General features: G+C 46.2%; 1 protein-coding gene across 7 annotated transcripts in view; it reads right to left on the bottom strand.

Annotated features, from left to right (window-relative positions):
* LOC119170521 (polyamine-transporting ATPase 13A3) overlaps positions 1-25618 on the bottom strand; it is a 1084416-nt gene that overhangs the window by 503004 nt on the left and 555794 nt on the right. For all 7 annotated transcript variants that reach the window (XR_012894535.1, XR_012894534.1, XM_075890967.1 and 4 more), the window contains 2 exons: positions 19971-20118; positions 5189-5326 (listed from right to left, as the gene is read on the bottom strand). Coding sequence is in view for 5 of the 7 variants with exons in the window: in XM_075890967.1 (XP_075747082.1) it covers positions 5189-5326; positions 19971-20118 (286 nt within the window). In the remaining 2 variants the exon portion in view is untranslated. The remainder of the gene's footprint in view (positions 1-5188; positions 5327-19970; positions 20119-25618) is intronic.

Raw genomic sequence — 25618 nt, 5'->3', positions numbered from 1 at the left:
TCAATGCTGTGCTTGCAAGTTGTCAACGAAATATTCATTCCAGGATTTCAGTACGTGTTAGGAAGAACATCATGGGGCTTAATTTTGCCAAAAAAACTGCCTTAAAGTAACGAGGTGAATCTTTATTTCAAGTTGCTGCTCATTTATAAAAGCGTTGCTGCTGTTACCACCCAAGAACTCCTAAACCAGTGCTAGATTACGCTTCCAGGCAATGTAAGTTTATAAAGAGGAGAATCGTCAAGTTTTGTCTCATAACCAAGTTCCAAAAACCACGTGCTCATCTAACAAGTGGCAGTATCAGTGGTGATCAGCTGGAAAAACTTGTGAAGTGGGGTTACCTCATGCAAATAATTTTTTTAGTAGGGACAATTCTAGCCACAGAAATAAAGAGCAGAGAACAATGAGCCATATTGTAGTCAAAGAATTGTAGGAAAATAGCTGTTGTAACCTACGTTCACAAGTTAGCGCACAACTTTAAACATGTTGGCAGCAAAGACAGCGTAGAAGTGATGATGTTTCCGGGGAGAACAAAGGCTGGCAAGTGTATGTCGGCGCGTCGATGTGCACGCAGAATTGAGGGTTTGCTCCCTGTAACACCGAAACCAGTTTATAAATGCATAAGAACAATGGCCGACATAATACAGTTTTTTTTCTCGTAAAGTGTACGTCACTCACTGTGCAAGATGCGCGAATAATCGGCTCGCAGCTCCAAAGGCGTCAAACAACACTAATCTTGCTACTGATTGTGAAATCTGCGGATGTTATTCTGAGCTTAACGAAAGCTACATTATTTTTTAGACATAAGGAATACCTGAATAAAGGAAAAGCCCAGCGAGGGGACATGACCTCGTTAGTCAAGCTGCAATGGCGATACATCATGAGTAGTACGTGTTTTTTGCCCAGACACGTGGGGCTTATACCTTGTGGAAAGCCAGATATAAGTTCATTTAAAACGCATGCGCCAGGAATCGTGTATCTGCTATACAAACTTTATCTGGTTTAGAAATCATCAGTTTATAGAGTAAGCGCTGTCAAGTCTACTACTTGTTACCCACGTATTTTGATGCCCTGACATCATATTTTAAACAAGAGCCTAAGTAATACCCAGTTTAGGTGTCTCAGATCAAAGATCACGCGTAATTTAACCTTGAGCATGCGCATAAATATTCTTTCTTTGAAAGCACAAATTTGGAGGCTATGTTTCCTCTGAAAAATTTGTGGATCCCACGTAGGGTGGGAATCGATGATATGCGAAACACGAATGAGGAAGTTTAATATGTGACTTTAAAATCAGCACTACGTTACCAGGCGGACGCAAATTAAGCCGTACATCACTTCCAATTCCTGCTTATGTTTTCGCCTGACATTTGTGTTCGCGGTTCATTCACGTTACGAAATAGCAAATTGCCATGCATGTGAAGCTAGCGAAACGAGCGAAACGGCCACGAGCGCGCTATAGACCAAGAAAGTAGTCATGTTTTACATTACACCCATATTATGATTATCATGTTTGCACCTGTTATTTACCTTCGTCGGCAATCCACGTCATGTAATACCAAATTTGTGGTATACGAAGCTAGCGAATCAGCCGTGAGCGCGACATGAGTGTGGCATGTTGTTATGATCTTACATAACATGCATCTCAAGATTATTATCTTTGCACCAGTCATATACCTTCATCGAAAATCCACGTCCCGTAATACCAAATTTGGTATTTATAAAGCTAATGAAACGACCACGAGCACACCATTAGCGTGGTGTATAGTCATGACTTACTAGACATGCATGTTATAGTTTCCACGTTAGTGCCTGCCACTTATGCTCGCCATGCGGTCTTGTCATATCATGCGAGTTTTGCAATAAGTCATACGAATGAGACCATCGCTAGAGCAGCAAGACTATGAAATAAAAATCATGACATTCATAACTTACATATCACGATTTTCATGTTAAGACTAGCCACGTATGATTGTCATACATTCATGGTATGCTAAATCAATTTTGGTATCGATGTCTTTATCTAAACGGCCTGAAAAGCTATACGTCATAGCCGGCTAGATAGATAGATAGATAGATAGATAGATAGATAGATAGATAGATAGATAGATAGATAGATAGATAGATAGATAGATAGATGGATAGATAGATATATAAATAGAGAGATAGATACGCCAAAAAGTCACCAGGTTAGCTAATAAAAGCTTCGCTATTACAACTAAAGGGTGCAACAGCCATTGTGAGACTTATTGCTTACAAAACCTATGTAGGGCTACAATTTCAGTACGTGTGGGTGGAATAAAGGTACGTTCACAAGTTCGCGGTGCAATTTATATGCTCCAGCTATTGCATGACTGATTCAGTTACACAAATGTTCCATTCTTATGACGTGCATCAGTTACAAATTCGCAGAGAAAAAGTCCTTCAAAACGGCAGATTTTAAAAACAACAAACACTAAAATACTTTAGCCAGGCAGCCAATTGATTGTCACTAGGAAAGTTGATCCCAAATTTGCCTTCGTGGTGTCCTCGAAGAAGACGAGTTGTATTAGAAGAATTTTCGACTAAAATTAAAAGAAACTTTGAAAGCCACGGAGACTACAAACGCTACACAGGCTAAACTGCACGAGAGTCTCTCTTCTTCTTCTTCTTCTCCACTGCCTACCACACGGCAGAGGCATCTCGTGGGCGCACTAGTTTTTTGCCAACATTTAGCCATCCTGAAACGGCTTAACGTCCTTGTTGTGGTTCCTTTGGCAATGTTACCTAATTGCTTTTTGTGCAAACACTTGATGATTCTATTAAACTACATTCTGAATCATACACGTTAAAAACAAGATAAACTAGAAAGTAACTAATATACAAGAAAATAGCTACCTATATAAACTAACGTGTTATGTTATTCATGACACGCAGATTTTCGACAGTTCGTAGCGTGAAACTTTCAAGAAAATCTCGTATTTTCCGGCCATGTTGACTAGCTTGACCTTGAAGAAAAGCACAACACGCGCGATGCTGGTGTCTTCTTGCCTAGGCTTTGACTTCGATGCTTCGTCCAGCTTGCCCTTCAGCTTTTGGCTTGTCTGCGGTGATTCTACCTTCAGATTGTCTGTGGCACTTCCCATGTCCTTGGTGTCACGTGGGCTCGACTGGCCTTTCGGCATTTCATCCTTTGAAACCTCGCCCTCCTCCCGCTTCTCTTTAATTGTCCCCTTCTGTATCTGGTCTGCTTCTTCTTCTTCCTTTTACTTCCGTTCTTGAGTGCCTTTTACTGTTGCTTCTTTCTCCGTTAGGTGTTTTGCGTTCACTCCATCCACCTTGCGCTCTTTTCCAACACTACCAATTTGGGAGTTCATCTGCTTTTTTAACTCTTAGCTTCAGCTTCTTTCTCGTCTTTTGCTTTCATAATTCTCCAGTAGACATCGTGGACTTCGGATCTTCACCCATCGTCATTGTCAGTGCTCTACAATGGCCGGAAGTCTGGGCGCATGGCGGGGCTTGTTTCAAAAGCGGGTCTACGCGTGTTTTGGTGGACGCCGCAGGCGCGCCTTCTTGTTCTTGTAGACCCAGGGCATCGTCTGTTTCCGCCGGGCCGCTTTCTGTAAAGAGCAGACGACGGCCTGTCGCGTAGACATCAGTCTCCGATGTGACGTGTTGGTTGACGGGTGGTAATGGCTCGCGTGGCTATTTTCTTTAATTCGCGTTGGATGTCGAATATTTTGCCATGGTAGCGGCCAGCAGCGTTTCCGAACCTGATGGTGAATAAAGGTTTCGGTTGCGTGTGCTGAAAATATTATGTCGTTCCGATTCGATGCGTTCCAGCTCCAAGATGTCGTGCAGTAGGTCGTCGACATCGTCATGCATCCTACCGCGATTCCGAGAGAACCTGCTCTTGCGTATCAATAAAGTCCAGGCTGAGTTTGTGGCAAAAAGGCACCTTGGTGTGGAAGTAGGCAGTGTTGCTATCGGTACACTGCTGCACGCGCTTTTGCACCCAGCGCCGTCTTGACGCAACGCACGTCTGGCTTCCAAAGATCCGACAGAAACGTTGCTCAAATTCTTTGCACGATGTGATTTTGAAGCAGCACGAAGAGTATCAGCTCTTGGCAACTTGAACCAATCGGGCCTTTGCTGTTCCCAGCGTGTAAGCAGCTTGCCACCCATGCAGATCCGACATTTTGCGTATATTCTAAATCCACTTGTGCGCTGAAGGAGCGTCTTCGGAGCCGTAGAAGGGACTGATGATGCGGCTAAAGTCAGTGATCACCTAGAACGTTGGCACTGGGCCACACCGCCCAAGACCAGTCGTGCCAGCAGGGTCGCTCGCAGTTGATCATTTTTCTGAATAGACTGTAGTAGTTCAAAAGCTGTGATCTTGTCTCCGTGATCGGAGTCCGCGTTTCCATCACCAATCGGGTTGACTCGTTCGTCGGTGCGTTTTATTCAGGGTTAACCAGTTCCTAGCATTGATCGAACTCACATTCACTCATCCGGTACCAGCTGGATTACCATCCGACTTCTGAAATGTTGTCTTCACAGCATCCTTGAAGAACACGAGTCGTTGTAGTAGAAGAATAATTTACCAAACTCACAAGAAACTCTCAAAGCCACACAGGCTACAACCGCCACACATGCTAAACTGCACGAGGGTCTCTCTTCTTTTTATTCTTCTTCACTGCCAACAACAGGGCACATACATCTCGCGCACTCATTAGTGATTTGCCAACACCTATAACTAACCCTGATAGGGTGATACAAGTGTCTAGCACTCACAGCGATACAGTCAGATACTCCTTTCGTAACGTAAACGAAATATAGAGTGAATTGGCTATGTGCGTTGTGGAGCAGAACAATTTGTCTATGTTCTAACAGACCTGGAATGAGTATTTGCACTAGCATACCATTTGACCTTGATGTATCCTGTATTTGTGTATTTGTGAATGTTGTTATTTTCTTTGATGCAACTTGTCTTCTTTGTAAGTAGTGTCCCAAGAGAGTTGACAGTATTCCCAAATGAATCAACTTGTCTCGACGTATAGGTACTTACAGAAGTTGCCAGGAGAATCATCGCATAATCTTTCAAATGGCAGAAAACATTGAAGGGCACAATATAATCTTCTACGCGATGATGAGGCGTTCTAAGCATAAGGCATGCACGACCACTTAGTTTTAATCAGAAGACAGAGAAAACCTCGTAAGCAGGGTCTGCCGAGGGAAGTTGGAAGAGGTGCTCCTGCTGCTTGCTTTTATCCCCATCCAAGCAAGGCTTGATTATGGTTGGCGTCAAGACGTCATAGCGGTTGCTGTCTCTTGCTGGTTCCTCCATAAGCTGTGAAGAAAATCATACAGATCCATTTGTGTAAAGGATAATAAATGGAAGCTAGATGACGAGTAATTGGCCACCATATAAAATGCAGACAATACTACCCTTTTTTAGCATATGTCCTGCACACCCTGTGAAATAATCTAAAATGCCAAAATGGCGTGAAGACTTTTTTGCATATAAGACTCAATGGCAAAATTTTAATGCATGAATCCTTTCAAGTTCGAGAAAAACCATTGACATTCAATGCGCTAAATAAGGCATTGCAGAACTGCAATGCCTTAATCCCTTTGGCACACTTTCCAAGCGTCCGGGCAATACTTCAACGTGTACTGACACCTCACACTTGGAAAGTCAACATTTTCACCCCACTCACACAAAAAATCAATGCCCAAAATCAGAACGCGCGTACATTGAAGAATAATGGTGAACTCAATACAGAATATTTTGCCTCACAAGCAAACGTCAGCAGTACAAACACCAACCGTACACAACGTGTCCCCACGAGAGCCATGAACACCGATTTATTTTTCCAGTAAAAGACCTTTATGTTAAAGTAGACCTTCAAAACTAAGGCTCTTCACGAAATTATTCCCCAGTATTTACAAGAGCCACATATGCCACACTAGACAAATACACATAATGTTTGTTGTTGCGTGAAGGCTGAAGGAAATATATTGTTTGGCAGCATATAGTATCTAATTATTTCATGCCCATCAGCCACACTGCTTAGTTTTCCGGAAGTGGTGACGGAGGGAATCGACGGGTAGTAGAGGGAGACATCGCTGTGGCGTAGGATATTGTGACGCATGTGGATCAGGTGGAGGCGTCAAACTGTGGTCAGACGCTGGAAATTGCATGCTTCCGGAAGTTACCTTGAGGGAGTCGGCGACCAGCAGGAGCACGTGTTTGCCATGACCTGATCAAGTTCGCAAAAATAGTTGGTAGAATGCTGGCTAGGGCTCTGGTTTGAACAGCCATCGATGGTTTCAAAGCCTGAAGGTGTCACCTGTTAGACCGAGGCATGGGAAGGAGAATGAAATGCGCGATACAGATGAATCCTCTTACTTCCGTCAGCAAATGCTGAACATATATCCTGATCAGCGTGGTGTGTTTGAGCGTGGTTCTTGATCAGCGTGGCGTCAACTAAGTGTAGAGACGCTGCTGCTGCTCACTGTTGGAGTAAAATCAACTTGCGGGTTCTGACCGGGGCACGGCTTGGTAATTGTCTACGTATACCGTGTAAGGGAAGAGCTGCCAAGAGATAGTTGGTAGCCCGGGGTCATTGCCACGAGAGTTATTCCCACCAAAACGGCTCACTTGAATCAGTGGAGCAGTGCCTCTAATGAAATCTGCCATGTCAATGACGAAAGGTCAATTGGCGGGCGGGCATTGGCGCTGGCCACTGCAGGCACATTATACAGCCGACCGAACTTTGGTGCCATGCGACGCATCTTGAATGCTTTGAGCGTGTAGCAGTGTTCCATTACTGCGTACACAGATAACGAATTTTCTGTGGCTAGATAGACTAATATAGAGGCGATTGTGACTCTGTCTATGCATTTGAAGATGCTCAACCTTGTCTCCTTCGGACATACTTGGGCTCTCGAGTGCACACCGCACAGTTTTACAATCTCTTCCACGTGCATAATACATGTATGTGTTAAAACGCTCGGTGCGTGTCAAATATCGTCCTTTCTACATATAAAAGCCAGCGCGATACTTCCTATTATCCATATAACCCCTATATTCCCTATAACCCCTACATATATGTATACGTATAGAAGGAAAAGTAGTGTATATTTAAGGGCTCGTTTTTCCGTGTTTTGAAACAATGATAATGAAATCTAACAGACAATAATGCCAAGAAAAATATAGGAGAGGTTATTAGACCGACTCGCGAGGTGAATGTAAAGAAAGGAATGTGGGTGAAAAGATATCTTGCCGAGGGCAGTTATCTTTTCGAAGGTCGCCGGTTTGGTTCCTGCCCACGGCAAACTATCTTTTCACCCATTCTTCTTTTTCACATTTACCTTACATTCGGTCTAATAACCTCCCCTATAATTTCCTTCACATTATTTTCTGTTACATTTCAATATTATCGTGTCAAAACACGGAAAAACGAGCCCTTAAGTATACACTTCTTTTCTTTATTCATTAACGAGGGCCTCGTACTGGCAGACTTGGTGCCTTAGGTGGTATACGAGGGACTATTGGTCAGCTGCCAGCTCGTAATAAGTTCACGTCCTACGTGACGCCAGAAAGGCTCATAAAAGAGTGTGTCACACTCGCCGCCGTGGCTACTGCTAGCGCTGTCTGACATTCCCGCGTTCAAATTCTTATATATACTCAATAAAGTGGCTGGAAGGACAGCCGCCGTGGTAGCCCAGTGGTAGAGCGTAGAACGCGTTATTCGAAGGTCGCAGGTTCCTGCCCACGAGAAGTTTTCTTTTCACCCACTTTAATTCTTCACAATTACCTTCCTTAAAGTTGGGTCTAATAACCTCCCCTATACTTTGTTTGGCATTATTGTATGTTATATATATATATATATATATATATATATATATATATATATATATATATATATATATATATATATATATATGACGCTCTGATGAATGGGAGACGTGGCCTGGCTTATACGCCATGTTCATTCTATTCTCACTTCTTCCTTCTCTGCCTCTACTAACCATAGCTTCATACGTCACACGATCCCCCTCCCCCCGAAAGAAGGCATCAATTATGAAAAAGTAAACAAGGAGAGGTTGAAAAGTCAGAAATGGCAAATGTCACAATTGATTCTATGCTTCAGAGGAGTTCCGTAAACTTTCTAAGACTTCAGTGGAGAGTGCAGCAGTCCGGTTAACGCAGGAGTTCTGGTGGGCGAGGCTGACTGTTGCGTTATGGATGGCATAACCACACCCTGGAGATCTGCACTGGTGGTGACATGGGTTGAGTTCTTGCGAGGAACGGACAAGAGTGAGAGTCCCTGTAGCATTTGATGTTCGTATGTTGAAGGCGTCGAGTTGTGTGTCGTGGCGGGATCAGACGGTGTGCTTCCAGTTTGCGTGTGCGGTGGTCGCAGCTAATGAAATCAGAATGATGTCTTGGTCTCTGCGTTGTAGATGGTGCCTTCTCGTCTCTTTTGTCGTTTTCTGTGATTTCGGAGCTGTAATCGTAGGCACAGTCTTGATCTCTTGCGCCAAATGCGCTCCTGGCACCGATCCATTATGCGAAGATTTCTCACGTCTTGAGTTTCTTTTAAGAGGCTTACTTTGCGTCGTCGCCCTTGTAGGTGTATCCGTTGGAGTGTCTGCGATTCTTGGACTTGCTTTTGCTGGCGTTGGTGATGTTGCTGCGGAACGTATTGCGGTGAGGTCCCTTCTTGAACATCGCGGTGGTTTTCGTGACAACTTGATGTAGTGCCCAGTCAGCAGCTGGCAGTCTGTGCGCTGTTGTCATGTAGTTCGAGCAGTGAATATAATGCTTCAGATTTGATAGAAAGTTCTTCCGAAGCTTCTTCTACCCTGTTTACTATGAGAGGCTCTTGGGCATTGCAGCGTGCGACGTTCGATGCGCCTGAGTCTTTGGTGTTGCTTCGACTGTCGAGTGTGTATGCACCGGACGGTGATGCATGAACCCGTGCGGAAGGAGCATGGCTCGACAGGGTATTTTCCTGGTGCGTCAGCTCGTCTATCGGGAACGCGGCGTCCTTATGAGGCAAACAGAGAGCGTCAGGAGCGATTGAAGAGCCGCGTGATTGAAACGCGGGTGGTGGACCACGTACGCGAGACGAACAATGAAGTGTCTTAGGTGGGTAAGCAACGCCTCGTGTTGTGTGCTGGCGCAACGACTTTGAAAACACAAGTTTTCGCGAAGAGAAACCTGGTGGAAGGCTATGTTTCTTGAGAAATGAGCATGGATTGTGACGGCCAACTGTTGTTGTGTGCAGATGGTCGATAATGAGGAAGTCCTTGTCGTAGTCGGTAAAACGGGCAATCATCTCTTCTCTGATCTTTTGCCATGATTCGTCGTTTTCGAATATGTGTTTCAGGTAAAACTTAAATGCCTCACCGGAGATGTAGTCAGTGAAGTTGGTGATCATCTCCCATTCCGACTATGATTCAGTAGTAGCGTGGAGCTTGACTAGATTGAACCAGTCCTGTACAGGTCCATCGTCCGGTGCTCCGGTGTACTTGGGAATGGGAAGGTCAGTCGATGGTTCTGTCATGATGCCGGTAACTGTATGCGCCTAGGATCACCTCTTCTGTGGTCGATATTCAGTTGAGGCGTACTGCCGGTGGCTTCGTGAATGATGTGAGGTTGATTAGCGGTGGCCAGGTCTTCATCCTGTCGACTCGTGTGACGCTATGATGAATGGGAGACATGGCCTGGCTCATACGCCATGTTTATTCCATACTTCTTCCTTCTCTGCCTCTACCCACCATCGCTTCATACGTCACACACACACACACACACACACACACACACACACACACACACACACACACACACACACACACACACACACATATATATAGTGGGAGTAATATTTCAATATATATATATATATATATATATAGTGGGAGTAATAATTCAATGGCCTAGTTAGTCTTGGTGAAGGTATGGGATATGGCACAACGGGAGCGTTGTCAACAAGGATAAATATATTTATTTCCCAACCGTTTCGGGAGGGGTCCTCCCTTCATCAGGGGATGAGTTATACTGACATGAACTTCCAAACTTCGTTGCTGCCGCGTCCCTCTCGTCTTGAAAGATGTTTGCGAGAGTGAGAGGGAACTAAAAAAAGGGAAAAAATAAAAAAAACAAAAAAGGGGGAGAAAAAAGACGAAAAAGAAAAAGAAAGAAAAGAAAGAAAGTAAAAAAGAGGAAGAACCACTGTCAACACTGAGAACGAAACCAACTGTCCATGTACGTTCACATACGGTTCTTATCACGTGCTGTTCAGTTCTCGACGTGTGTCGGGCCACCCAAGATTGTCGCCGCGGTGCCGGGAGGGTCCGTGACGGCGTGCGTAAAGAAAGGGTTTCCCCGTAATGGGTCGGTCGGCGTGGGACGTGCGTAAAGGAAGGGTTTCCCGTTAATGGGTCGGTCGGCTCTTTACCTTTAATCTTCGTCCGCAAACATCTTTTAAGGCGAGAGGGACGCGGCAGCAACGAAGTTTGGAAGTTCATGTCAGTATAACTCATCCCCTGATGAAGGGAGGACCCCTCCCGAAACTGTTGGGAAATAAATATATTTATCCTTGTTGACAACGCTCCCGTTGTGCCATATCCCATATATATATATATATATATATATATATATATATATATATATATATATATATATATATATATATATATATATATATATTTATTTATTTATATATATATATATATATATATATTATTTGATAGTGAGAGACAACAGAGAGACAACGCCTATATGTGAGTCTGGCTCTTCCTAGTTTTACTTTCGACTTGTCTGCTTCTCGCCACTGATCTATACAAGGGGGAGCTAGATTTTGCATCAAGTGCACGCGGTTGAAGCCACCGAAAAATGTCGTTGGTGTCCCGGAAGCCACCGCAATGAACAGTCGTCCACTGCGGGCGCGAGGGCTTTTTTTTTAACGAAATGCTGGCCTGTAGAGAGCTCTGAACTCTGTGAATCGACTGTAAATGTCACAAGGAAGAGATTTTACGCATAAGTACCTCCAAACTATATTCCTTTTTACGCTTTCTGTGAAGGAAATATAGTATTGGACCGTCCATTTTTTAAAGGCGCCTTGAAAGTGCTTTTTATATGCAGTTTCCCACGTTCGGGGCCTAAAATATACGAGAAGTGGAAGAGTAACTTAAAGAGGGACAACTGTACGCCTTAAAGAGGACAACTGAACGAAATGAGACTTTGCGTGGACAATTTTGCAGTCATGTTTTAACACCTTAATTTCAAAAGCTCATCTTCAAAACGATGTCACCTCAACGTTGTTTTCTTTACCGAATCAATCACAAAAGACAATCCGATGCACTCCTGGCTACCAGTGCGCTTCTTCCTGTTTTTCTCTAAAAAATGTCAAGACAATTTTTTTCTCTAATCTGACTAACGAGTAGGTGTAACGTGCTATGTAAAAGCACTGCGCCATATCTGACTAAGCTTGCACGGCGGGCTTGTTGGTTATTCATGTTGTTCGAGGTATAGCGCATCCACGACGGCACAGAGAAGAAAACACAGAACACATACACGGCGCTAACTTTCAACAATGCTGGTTAATCCGAGAAACAGCAATACTTATACCCAAACATGGCGCGCCACAACTACGTGCTAGAACCAGAAAACTGATCTACTGATGAGTTGCAGTAGATCAGTTTTCTGGTTCCAGCACGTGGTTGTGGCGCGCCATGTTTGGGTATAAGTATTGCGGTTTCTCGGATTACACCGCGTTGTTGAAAGTTAGCGCCGTGTATGTGTTCTGTGTTTTTTCTCTGTCCCGTCCTGGATGCGCTATACCTCGAACAACGCCATATTTGAGTGGCGTGTGTTATTTTTTGTGTAGCGTTAGTCGGCGTTCCAAATGATGCCTAGCCGTAGGGTTTGTTGTATGCACTGGTTGTGGATCACAGCACCCCACCGTTTCCAACATCGTCGCTACCGCGTCTGTCACTTTTCGTGTAGCATTTGATGACCACAAAAATGTTATATTATGAAAAAGCATGAAAATTAGAATCACAGCAACTGCCATGAGATATTATATCCATTACACGCCTAAAACGCCCAGAAAAAGCCACCTTCCAGTACACCGAAGGGACTTTCCGGTGGCTTGACAAGCGCCCGTATGGTTAAGCGGGATTGCGTGATCCAGCCTTTCATGGAGGTCAGTGCTTTTCGCTTGGTGACCTCGCGCCAGTCGCCAAGCCCCGCTCCTGCTTGCTTACAATCAGCCATGCAGCGTCAGTACAAGGTGAGCTGAGAAGTTCCCTCTGGAGGGCGGCATTGACTGTAGGGTGTTCGCCGGTTCGGCCACGGAGTGATTTGGTTTGATTAGGTGTCAGCGAGTTTTCTAGCGATCGGCCTTGGCTGTTGCGGGCTAAATGGTCTCTGGATATAGTCCACAAATACAAATTTCCTGTAAAGTTGTCTAAACGCACACTCTTCGAAATTCTGAAATGTCTCAGGAGGGCGACCTTGGTGGTTGCTTGCTGGGCTCTCTCGACCACGCAGAGACTCCGTCTGATGGCCTACGACACGTGCTTCTGGTGGTCGGCTGTTATGGTGCCGTGGTGGTGATGGCGAAGGTGGCATGCTCGAAGGAGGGTGCCTGAACTGCGCTAGAGGAGATTTCAGTGTCTGTACGGCTTCTCAAGGCTTCTTTTCGACTTCTTCGAAGAATTCCATTACATGGGAGCAAGAATATCATGAGCTTCGTCGGCGAGCAGTGGTTTGAGAAAACCAGAAGCTTTCTTGCACTTGCCTGACTGAACTTTCTCGCTCAGAGGAACTTGATCACGTGGCCTTGACAGTTCTGGAGATTGCTCTCACAGCAGCTGAGTCGGCCCCAGTTTGACAGTGAGCATGGCAATGGAAGGCACATGTACCTTTGGTGCCTCATCTGAAGGCGTGCCGCGCACAACGGAAACTGGCAACTTGGCGTGTTTCCACTGAATGTGAATATGGGGTCCGCTCTTCCAAGCGCTTTGGCTGAGTAATGATGTCGCTCTTTCTGTTTGGCGTGATGTCGGATGCTGGCGCAAAAACAATGAGCCGACTAGCACAGCACTTGCATCCGACATCTTTTGTAGGGCAGTCAGGAGACTTCTGTCTTGGTGCTCAAGGCCATCAATGAGCCAAGAAGGTGGCGTTCCTCGTGAGCTTGACCTAGGACGGAAGGCAGGTTATGCTGATATGTGTAGCTCCGGCTGCTCACTGAGTTTTCTCTCAGTGCTGTACATCTGTAGTGGTGGTCTTCCCATTGGGTACTTTGAGGCCGAGTAAACGCTCGTAGTCAAAAAGCGGAGCTTTACGCTGCTGCCGTCAATGATGAGCTGAACTTCACAAGACAGGGGGTAGTCAGCTGTCAATATCATGTCTGCGTGCAAGTCATCGAACACTGGAAGTGTGGGAAGGAACTTGCTCCAGGCTTCAGTTTGCATCTACAACTCAAGTGAACTGACAGGCAACGCACTGCAACCGGGGCCACGCAGGCGTGCATCAGACTAAGGCTGGAGGGTGACTGGTGCATATTGCCGATGCCGAGCAGAACATGGAGCTCTTGTCTGCACCACAGCCGTGAGCTCATCGACGTAAACCTGAACCGTGGGCAGCGGCTGCGTTCAGTTTTGAGTGGCTTGATTTCGAGCTTATGGTAAAACCGCGTCGTCGACCTGGTCATGGAAATTTGGCGGGAGGACCCTTTTCTGCACTGGACAAGAGAGGAAGCCGTGTACGTTGCTGGTGCGATGGCAGGATTCCCAACGGCCCGTGGGTGACTTGGCGTCTCTAGTTGCTGGCTCGAGGAAGTGCCCCTGAGCTGCGTGCTCGCTGTTCATTGGTTGAGCACACATGTGCCCCGCATCTGGCCGAAAACAGCGATGAGCCTCGTGATCTATTCCAACCAGGTCTGGTGCTTCATGCCCTCGTACCTGTGCCATGCCTCAGCACCCGCCGAAGACGACCGATGGTCACCTGCCATTTGTGACTGTTGGCCCCAGCATGACGAGAACCGAGTGCAATTATAGTCCCCACCAATGAATTGGCGTGTTCCTGGAAGCCTCAAAATACCGGTACTTCTAAAAGAGTGGTACATGTCAAGGCAGCTGGCCGGACCCCGAAGCTCACCGAGACCAAACGGTGGAGCTGTTCAGACAGTTGCGTGAGGGCACGCCAGACCTCAGCCCCACTGTCGACTGACCCGCTCGATAGACCATGGGTGTGATACGCGCAATACGTGTAGGTTCCGGTGCTCACTGCAGCATTCATGGCTAAGAACATGTGGACGACGTCCCTTGTCTTGAACTGGTACCATTAAAGTAGACCGGAGCCAATCATGAAGCCTTGACGCCGTCCTCACCGAGGAGGCCTCAACGCCATCCTCAAGCTGTGCTTACTGCAGCTGCATGGTGGCGGGTGTGTGTCCTGGACGACGAAGTCGGGACGCAATACTTCTTCACTGGCTACGCCATTCTAATGAAAGCGCGAGAGAACGAAGAAACAACGCCAGTATGCCCGGCTGGCTGTTCGTACTCTCACTTTCGCCTTTTTCTGCTTCGCGCTACCGGAGCTCGCAGCAGTAGCAGTGGGCCAGTGCTGCCCTTGTTCTTTACGATATATGTATAAATGGGTATTTTTCGTTCTCATTATTGAGTTGATAGCACTTGTGCTTGGCTCCTTTTGCCTTTAGGTGTGCATGTGCAGTTTTATAGTGACGAATCACTCTTTATCAACGTCACTTTGCGGTCCCGCCACCTTTTGTACACCTCAATGTGTCTTACTTGCTCTTGTCTGCCTATTGTCGTACATGCCTATGCTATTCTTTACCTTCATCCTTTCCTTCCTTTTCACTCTCACTTCAACCGTTCTCAGTCTCATTACCCTTTCCTACCATATAGAAAACGTGGTTACGCTATGCTTTCTCCTACCAGCCTAAAGCCATACATGCTATGCTTATAGCTTTTCAATTTAGCAACCTTCTTTTTCTTCCCCACTCTCTTGCATACGTGATTGTGATATACAAGTTTCTGTCGGTATAATTTCATACTTGTAAAATGGGGTTTATCGGCACATGTAGCACTTGCACAGTAGGTCTATTAATGTGGAAAGCGGGCGGCAGCAACGGACTCAGGAATCACAGCAATCGGGCAAACGCTCGCGCTTGGCTCCTCTTGCTAAAGGCGTGACCCACTGCGGCACATATTCTTCTTCCTCTCTACAATACCCCGGCGACGAAGACGAGCCATCCTGGCAAGTTAAGGTGACGAGATTAGGAGTTGGTCGTGATATGGCTTGAGACGACTCATGTGAACAGTCTCACGACCAAGGCATCGCCTGTCTGTAGATGGCGTGATCGGCTCAATCACGTATGTGACAGGAGATCGAAGTTCGACGACGCGATAAGGACCGTGAAACTTGGGGGCAAACTTAGCGGACAGACCTGGGGAGTGGAAGGGCAGTCGGAGCCAGACAACTGAGCCCACGGCAAAAGTCTCGACTTGCTGGTCGCGGTCGTGGTGGTCTTTTTCGAATGCTTGCTTGTCCGAGGTGAATGATCGTGCCAACTGACGACACTCTTCAGCGTGGTGCAAAATTTCATAAAGAGGGCTCAACTCTGAGACGTCGGGACGATACGGCAAAATGGTGTCAAGGGTGGAGCATGGCTCGCGCCCATATAGAAGAAAGAAAGGGGAGAAGCCTGTGTTTGACTGCGTTGCGGTGTTGTACGCATAGGTCACAAATGGGAGAATGACATCCCAGTTTGATTGGCTGGAATTGACATACATGGCGAGCATGTCTCCTAGCGTTTGGTTGAAGCACTCAGTTAGATCGTTGGTCTGCGGGTGGTAGGCTGTAGAGGTGCGGTGCACCGTGCGGCATGCCTGAAGGAGTGGTTGTACAACTTTGGATAAAAAGACACGCCCTCGATCACTTATTAGTTCACGTGGTGCCCCGTGACGCAGTACGAAGCATCGCAAAACGAAATTGGCTACGTCACGGGCAACTGCCGTAGGTAGTGGAGCTGTTTCAGCATACCTCGTCAGATGGTCGACGGCGACAATGATCCATCGATTTCCAGTGGCAGTGTAAGGAAGGGGACCACATAGATCGATACCAATGTGGTCGAAAGGGCGCGCCGGACACGGTAGAGGCTGTAATAATCCGGGTGAATGGGCAGCTGTCTTTCGTCGTTGGCATAATGAACAAGACCGAATGTATTTTCGTACAAAAGTGTACATACCACGCCAGTAGTAACGCTGGCGAATCCGCTGATATGTTTTTAACACACCAGCGTGAGCATGTTGTGGGTCGGCATGGAAATACGCACAGACATCAGATCGCATGTGGTGTGGTATAACCAAGAGCCATTTACGACCATCCGCGTGGTAGTTTCTGCGGTATAGTTGCGCGTCCCGAATCGTGAAATGTGTGGCTTGGCGGCGAAGAGCGCGTGGGTATGCAGACGTTGAAGAGTCGGAAAGAATGTTAAGGAGAGATGTTATCCATGGGTCTTTCCGCTGTTCAGACGACATGCTTGGGACAGAAATGGGAGCGATGGAGAAGTTGGTGTCCGAATGCAGGTCTGCGGTGGATCTCACTGGTGATCGTGAGAGGGCGTCCGCATCAGAGGGTTTTCGTCCTGAGCGGTAGACGACACGAATGTCGAATTCTTGTAGGTGAAGAGCCCAACGTCCAAGGCGACCTGAAGGATCTTTTAGCGACGCCAACCAACAAAGTGCGTGGTGATCGGTCACAACGTCGAAACTCTGTCCGTACAAGTAAGGACGAAACTTGCTTAACGCCCAAACAATTGCGAGGCATTCTTTTTCAGTTACGGAGTAGTTCATCTCCGGTTTTTTGAGTGCGCGGCTTGCGTATGCAACGACGTACTCTGGAATACCGGGCTTGCGTTGCGCGAGTGCTGCTCCCAGACCAACGCCACAGGCATCTGTGTGCACTTCAGTGGGGGCACTTGGGTCGTAATGGCGTAGAATCAGTGGGGACGTATGTAGGCGGCGCAGTGTAAGGAAAGCTTCGTCGCATGCCGGGGTCAAGTTAGAAAGATTAGCTGAAGCTCCCAAGTCGATGAAGCTCCTAAGTTCTTTGAGTGAAGTCGGCTTCGGAAAGTCGGCTACGGCTCGAATTTTGTCTGGGTCGGGGCAAATTCCATTCTTTGACACAACGTGACCAAGTATAGTAAGTTGGCGAGCCCCAAAGCGGTACTTCTTTAGGTTAAGCTGGAGGTTTGCCTTGGTAAGACACTGAAGAATGGTGCGCAGACTGTCGACGTGGGTAGGGAAATCAAGCGAAAGTACGATAACATCATCGAGGTAACATAAGCATATCTGCCATTTAGGGCCGCGTAAAATGCTGTCCATCATTCGCTCAAACGTTGCAGGTGCATTGCACAAACCGAATGGCAAAACCATGAATTTGTATAGGCCATCCGGCGTAACGAACGCTGTTTTGGGGCGGTCACACTCTGCCATCGGAACCTGCCAGTAACTTGAACGTAAGTCCAGTGAAGCAAAGAATTCGGCACCTTGTAGGCAATCGATAGCGTCGTCGATGCGGGGAAGAGGGTATACATCTTTCCGTGTAACTTTGTTCAGTCGCCAGTAGTCGACACAAAATCTAATCGAACCGTATTTTTTCTTCACTAGCACAACAGGTGAAGACCAGGGGCTAGAAGATGGTTTGATGACACCGCGCTGAAGCATATCATCCACCTGCTCTGCGATTACACTTCGTTCCTTGGGTGATACGCAGTAGGGGCGTTGCCGCAAAGGAGGGTGCGTTCCGGTGTAGATTGTGTGAGCGATGGTGTTAGTTTGACTCAGTGCCTTTTGAGGAAGGTCAAATGAATCTCGGAATTCATGCAGAAGGGCTATTAGCTGGTCCCGTTGATCCGAAGGAAGCTTGTTGTCGATGGAACGATTGAAGATATCCGAGGAGTAGTTATCCTGCGTAAAAAGAGAAGTAATGGCGTTCAGTTGAAGTTGCTGGCCAGGGTCCTGGGACTCAATAGGCACAATAACGTTGTCATCAACAGGATGAACATAGCCCAGTGTTTGGTGAGCTTTTAAGGTGAGAGGGCATGAGCTAGGATTGCAAACGACAATTCCGGAAGTATCTTGGTGAGGTGGCAGAACGGCGTATGGCAGAGACGTACCGTGGCGGTGAATGAAAACGTCAGATGGGGAGAACACAACGGTAGAGCCCGACAATTCAGTGCGATTGACGAAGACAACGATGGCATTAAGAGGAGGAACATCAACGTCGGAAGCAACAAGAAGCTTGCCCAGGTGAGTGCGCTCATGGTCGGTAGATGGCGCATCTGAAAACACAGATAATTCCTCCTGCGCGCGAGCGCAGTCAATTACGGCGTGGTGCCGTGACAAAAAATCCCATCCTAGTATCACGTCGTGGGCACAAGTGGTCAACACGAGAAACTCGATGTGGTACAGGACGTCCTGAATGATTACTCTCGCTGTACATGCTTCGACTGGTCGAATAGGTTGTGTGCTCACGGTATTCAGCAATACGTCGGAAGGCGGCGTCGTTACTTTTCGTATCGAACGGCAGAGTTTTTGACTCATCACAGATACGGCGGGACCTGTGTCAACAAGCGCAAGAGTTCGTAGACCTTCAACAAACAAATCCTGAACGTTTGTGGGGGACGGGCGAGGGCTCTGAAACGGGGTTTTTGGCACAAGTAGCACTTGCACAGTAGGTCTATTGATGCGGAAAGCGGGCGGCAGCAACGGACTCAGGAATCACAGCAATCGGGGCAAACGCTCGCGCTTGGCTCCTCTTGCTAAAGGCGTGACCCACTGCGGCACATATTCTTCTTCCTCTCTATACTTGTATTGATAGGCTTCATCCTCTTTCTATTTCTCCTTTCCAGCCTCCTCGCCATCATATCGCTCCCTTTTTACCTTAGTTTGCTTTCCTCCCTGTTGGTATACACGACTATGTTCAAGTGGTTTTGCTTGCCTAATGCCGAACATTGTGTTCATATGTCTCGCCGTCTCCTCCTCCTCCTTTGTATCATTCTCGTCCTAACTTCTCTTTCCCTCCTTTTCTATAAATGGCTATGCTCTACTTTGTTCTGTGTGTGTAACGCATAACAGGATTATGATATGTTTAGCTTCCTCCTTTGTATTCTCCTCAAACTCACTTGTATTCTGCACCCTCTGCAAGCTGCCTCTATATCAAACTGGGCATACCGCACCTGCCTTCCTTTCAGCCTTGTCTCTCGTAGCGGTCAGCTTCATACAGCCAAATCAGATCAAAAGTGTCTACCCACGTCATCATTTTTTTGGACCATGTTATGCTACTGAGAGCACTGTGCATTTGCTTCACAGTTTATAATGAACCATTGATGAAACGCTGGCACTCTTCAAGCACTGTTTGATGTTCATGACGCAACCGAACGTTGTACGCTGTGGGCTGTGCCACTGCCATCTGCTTGCTGTCTGTCAACAGTACACTGAAGTAGCACGCCAATTGCACGCCAGCAAACCTGCGTATGGCTCACCTCCCCAGCTGCTAGGTTAGGACATTCTATATGACCTGACAAAATCAAACACAAGACCCTCTAAGGACTTCAGTTTCTAAGTAGTCGCCGGGGCTTACTGTTGTGTCGGTGTTGGCTGTGACCCTGACGCCGACGAAGAAGAAACGAAGGGCCGCAGCACGCCGACGCTAACGGCGGCAGCCACCGACGACTTCGGCGCTGAGCGCCGGAAGAAGAAGTGTCCGCCACGAAGCAGGTGCGGTCACCACCTTGTTTATTTACACAAATGTACATACAGTACATAACACTGCCAAACATGAAGCCACATAACACTTCAAACAGAAACCGAAAGCGAAACTGAACAGCACAACACAACAATAACGAAAACCTGGCCACTGTTTCAACCATGATCGTACTAACCCAGTGTGTTGAGCGAAACATGGCAAGGTCCAGCGGGTCTCCTACTAGCTCACTGCCTACAGAGGTTAGTGTATGGCAGGTTGCCATGGCAATTAGGAAGGGGCTGCGGACAGGAATCTCGCACGGCTCACTGATGGGTGAATTGAACCTGCGTAGCAAGTAAGCGGCATTTTTAAAGTTTTTTTGCATGTTGGCGACAAATGCTACATGACGGCAACAGGCCGAAAAACGGTGTTCCACACTTGCCGCAATGGCAGCAAGTGGCACTGGCAGACGTGACCACGTTAAATGCACATATATACCCTATAAAGTGGATGACCGCTAGCACAGCAGTTGAGCATAGGACGCCTTATTTAAAGGTCATTGGTTTGGTGCTGCTGATAGCAGGTTACTTTTTTATTAGGTTTACTCCACATTACATAAGAACTAATTTTACTAACATCCCATATACTTTCCCTGGCGTCATTATTTGTTAGTTATCATTACTTTTTAAAGCATAGTAACACTTGATTTGTGACTTTGTACCTGAATGCTAGCACAAGTTGTGGGCTCCACAAGCTGTAAAACGACGTATTATTGTAGTATTAGAAGCCAAGCGGAGCCAGAACAACATTATGAAAAGTTTGAAGCACCCTGGCATGTTGGGCTAGCCAGGAATACCTGCATGACTGGTGCACCGCTAGAACATGAAGGCATAACACAGAGTGCAGAGAACCAGCACTAGTCTTCCGAACCCTTTTTTACTTCTTCGTGGGTTAGCGTGGCATAAATTATGAAGATAAGGGATGCCAAAAAGGTTAAGTATAAGCTGTAGAGCAACCTTGACAATCATTTTGAAGCCAAGCGCTAAGCACTCCATCGGCTCCATATCTCTCTGAAGGGAGAGACCTACCAGGGATATTCAGGCACATTTGAAAAGTGCATCTACCATAACAAAATATGAAGAAACATAAGATCTATACGACTATGACAGAACAACTACTGCATAATTATTGCTGCAGTTCTGACAGTGCTTTGAATGGAAATTTTAATTCACGCTTTTGTGACGCATATTTCTATGAAAAAGCGCCGTACCAAAACTGACGTTTAAAATGTAGAAAAGCCGCTTATCAATGTTTTCAGTAATATTTAGAGTTTTCGACACTTTACGAAGATGTCTGAGGTATCGCAGTATTTTGTAAGCACAAATTTCAATTTTTTGTGCTGAAACGACTGACTGAACAAACGGCGTAAGTCTCCACACTTTGACAAATTTGATGCAATGTCCAAGTGAAGCCAGTCTGTCGTGTCAGTTTTTTTCTTTGTGCTTCGTGTATTATTTTTGTTCAGGCACATTTGAAAAGTGCATCTACCATAACAAAATATGAAGAAACATAAGATCTATACGACTATGACAGAACAACTACTGCATAATTATTGCTGCAGTTCTGACAGTGCTTTGAATGGAAATTTTAATTCACGCTTTTGTGACGCATATTTCTATGAAAAAGCGCCGTACCAAAACTGACGTTTAAAATGTAGAAAAGCCGCTTATCAATGTTTTCAGTAATATTTAGAGTTTTCGACACTTTACGAAGATGCCTGAGGTATCGCAGTATTTTGTAAGCACAAAGTTCAATTTTTTGTGCTGAAACGACTGACTGAACAAACGGCGTAAGTCTCCACACTTTGACATATTTGATGCAATGTCCAAGTGAAGCCAGTCTGTCGTGTCAGTTTTTTTCTTTGTGCTTCGTGTATTATTTTTGTTTTTGTACAATTCGACGTTCACGAGCTTTCCCCATACCTCCCCTTGTTGCGGGAATCCATTGTTTCATAGCGGAAGGATCGCGGGCCGTTCCCACGTAGGTGCGGGGGGACCTAGCATTACCACCACGTTGGGACCTCGGGCGAGCTTTGAGCTGTAGGAGGTTCGTGCTCTTGAGCATCAAATAACAGTCATTTTCAGAGAATTCTTAATGTTTTCTCTGTAAATAAGTCCACCTCCATAGCATGTGGCTAAATTTACTGTGATTGTAAAAGACTGCACGAAGCCCTGAAATGTTGCAGTAATGACTAAGTGAAGATATAGAGATATGTTCCCGTCTTAATCAAGTGAAGGGAACATGTCTGTGGCTAGACAACTTTTCGTAGCGCAGTGAAAAGGAGCTACGACCCATTGGGCAGCGATAATACGTATTTGAATGTAGTCAAATTGTGCCTAAAAGGGGGTTGGGGGCTGGTTTTCCTGAGCCACGGAAGTAAGGATGCGGCAAGTGAAAGCACATGCTTTAGAGTGGGCCTGGTCGTTGACTTAGGAAACATCCCTGACCTTCGAGCCAAGGTGAGCAAGAAACCAAGCTATATTTTCTTGGGTGCATTTGTTGTGAGCGAAAGCTTTGAAATTTTTCTTGCACACGGAACCAGAAGTGAAAGTCATCAGAGCGCATTTGGAGTCAGTATAACCATCAGTTCTCTGTGGGTCAGAGGGCTATTGTAATGGCCAAATGCTCTGAAATATGAGGTGTTCAAACTGCATTGCGGACACATTCGGATTATGAGTATGGAAGGATACTACTGCCAAGTTAGTGGAAGCTCCATACCTGGCTGCATCGGCAAAGCAAGAAAGAGATGAGTGGCAATAGGCATGAGGTTAACGAGCGATGGCTCCAGCAACACGCCTGCCTGACTGCGGGAGCATATTTCGTAGAAAGTGACTCATTTTTTTAAAGAAAGAAAGGTATCATCAAAATGTGTGCTTTGCACTTTAAAAGTCAGGACTGGAGGTCCTGTGTTAACCATGATCTTTTTCTCCGCTGATGTAGCTTAAAGCTTGTCAACTTGTGCCGTTCGCTGAGCCTCGATGACTTCTTCAAGCTTGTTATGAAGTTCAAGTTGAATCGGGTACTTTGTGCTTATGCCAAGGAATGCCAAGGACTCCCTTGATGCTTTTCTGTATAAGAGTGCTCAATTTAGTCCTCTGATAGAGTTACCACTTGTGTATGAAGGCGACATGGCTTATGTAGCTGATCGAAAATTCATGCAGCAGTCTCAGGAAGTTGTCTTGCCCAAGAACACCACAACTGCAAAAAATTCGAGAAATTAACCAAATTATTCCTTCTGCTTCGGAAGTGAGATGATCAATAATGCAGCCGTTCTGTCCATTAGCTTCCATAATGACGCCCAGAATCTGCTGCCCAGATGCCATGTGCAGTCTAATGCCCATGTCCACCAGCGGTTTCAAGTTTTCGGTTCACCCCCGCTCTTCTTTATTTTGTCGATATAAGAGATGTATAACTTTGATGGCCCAAGCTTGAGGCCCATTTTCTTTATGTAGATTTCAACACACTAGACGGCCTCATGAAGAGAGCTTACCACTCAGCCTTCCGAGCCATTTACCCTTCGTTTGGTGATGTTCGCGCAGTTGGCAAATTTAACGCCTTCTTGGTTTGAGGGCTCGGTAACAAGGGCGTATATGGCAATGTTGAACAGCAGCAGGAAGACGAGTGACTGAACGGCAGCGGGGAGATGACTGAGGAACCCTGTTCATAGGGCTCAGGCTTGAGATCTCCTAGCTGGATCCTGGGGCAGGCGCGCAGTAAGTCTTTTGTGGGGGGAGGGGGGGTCACCACCTAGATTTCGGCAGGGGCGCCCCCTCCAAATTGCCGTTTTTCGCTTTGTATGTTGTGGCGAAATAAAATTTCGGCGGGCGCTTGTGCCTGGAGTTCCACCCCCTGGCTACGCCCCTGCCCTGGGGAACAAGCTGATTAACTTGTGAATGTTGGCTCGTAAGTTGAGGCGAGAGATGTATTCAGACTGCGAGCCATTGGTAAAGTTCTTTTCAAGATGGAGTTGAAGAATGGCTCTAACGTCTTTTGTTTCTTGATCCATATTGTGATGTTTCAGAATTATCATGGTGATCGGAGTAGATAGGTGTGACTTCAAGAGATCCTGTTGTGAGAAGAGGTTTTTTTATGTTCCTTGATTTTCAATTATTGATGACGTGCTCAGTAAACTTGTTTCGGAAAGATGTCAGTAAAATAGGTCGCACATTACTACGACTGTTCATTTTATCGTAAGGTCAACTGCCGCAGTTTTTAACAAGGACGAGATGGATAACAAGGACACGACAGTCACTTATCCCTCTTGATCATGTTGAAAACTGCGCTACTCAACCTTACGGTAAAATGATCAATTACCAACTATCCCAGTTATCAACACTATTGAGCTAATATTAGATCTCTGGTCAGGTTTAGGAATGAGAATCGCGTACTCAATTGCAATGCTAAGATAAAAGTCCAGTTTACAAATACCTTTGAATTTTTGGTGAAGTTAGTCACGTAGTTGACGTCTTGGCTGCGAAGACTTTTGTTAGCGAGATTTGTTAACGTGCTCCGAACCTCTGCGTCCTGGAAGAGCTTGTTCAACTCAGACGCTAGTGGTGCCGTGCGCCACGCATAGCCAGGAGAAGGGTGAGCTAGAAAAAGGGAGGATTTTTTGTGCCAAAGCCTCCAATGTTCTTGCATCTGATCTTGCCCTCCTTTCTAAGTGTGATATTTTGTCTGCCAAGAGCGTCTGGTTCAAAGTAGAGTTTGTTTCTAGCAGCAGGTGTTGAAGGATGTTTAAATTCTCTCCACTCTCTTCTGTATATCTACCGTGTTGCAAATTTCATACTTTTCTGTGTTTCCAGCGTCTGCCTGTGAGTGGTTATTTCCTGATTAAGACTAGTGATGCGTATTCGCAGTCATCGATTCCGGTGACGGGCCTTCAACCGAATAAGGGTGGCGTTTTTGGCCTCTAAAAGATGGACAACACTGATAATATTTTATTGAGCTTAAAACGAGTGTCTATTGTTTTAGTGGCTGACTTGACGTCCTCGACTAGCAATGACACCCACTTGTTGAAATTCGGTGCGTCATTACTGCATTGCGTGCTCCTCACTCTGATCACACGGGAAAAGTCCCGGTCTAGGAATTAGAAAGTTGTAGAAGGTTTTCCCAGTTTGTAATGTCGCGTAAGGTTGTATGGTGGGCTCATTGGTTATTCATAGTATCTGAAGTATAGCGCAGCCAGGATGGGACAGAGAAGAAGGATACGTTATGTGTCTTCACTGTCCCGTACTGAATCCGCTATACCTCAGATTTTATGTAATGTAGTACTGAGAATGCAATGGTTAGACCTCAGCCAAGTTGAACCACGAGACTTCTCCCGAGGATGCGACAAACGATCAGTTTCCTTGCGATCGCAATGGTTTTTGATAAGAGCATGGTGTAACGATGATGCGTACCCTTTGAAAAGCTATGTGTCGCGTGAAGACGTTACTTCTCAGCTTGCTACTTAATATGCTTTCTAAAACAGAGTGTTCAACCTTGCTGTGAGTCTTGTGTAAATTGTGTAACGGCATTTATTTGCAGAGCAGAACGCAGAAGGCGAAGCAGTCAGCAGCGTCCCGCTAAGCGCAGCAAGCACGAGCTTATGCTGATGGCGATGCCCCTGAGGCGCCAATAAATGACGCTGAGGCCCCTCTTCTTCACTACAATCGCCCTCCGCAGAAAAAGCTGCCATCCTGGTCGATTAGAGAGAAGAAACGACTAATGGGTTATAGTATGGCTTGAGGCGAGAGACGTGGACAGTGTCGCGGCCGCGATAGCGTAGGTATGTGGATGGGA

This window comes from Rhipicephalus microplus, chromosome 3 (genome assembly GCF_043290135.1).
Source record: "Rhipicephalus microplus isolate Deutch F79 chromosome 3, USDA_Rmic, whole genome shotgun sequence".
In the NCBI taxonomy this organism is placed as follows: domain Eukaryota; kingdom Metazoa; phylum Arthropoda; class Arachnida; order Ixodida; family Ixodidae; genus Rhipicephalus; species Rhipicephalus microplus.
This window is presented reverse-complemented; position numbering and strand designations above follow the sequence as displayed.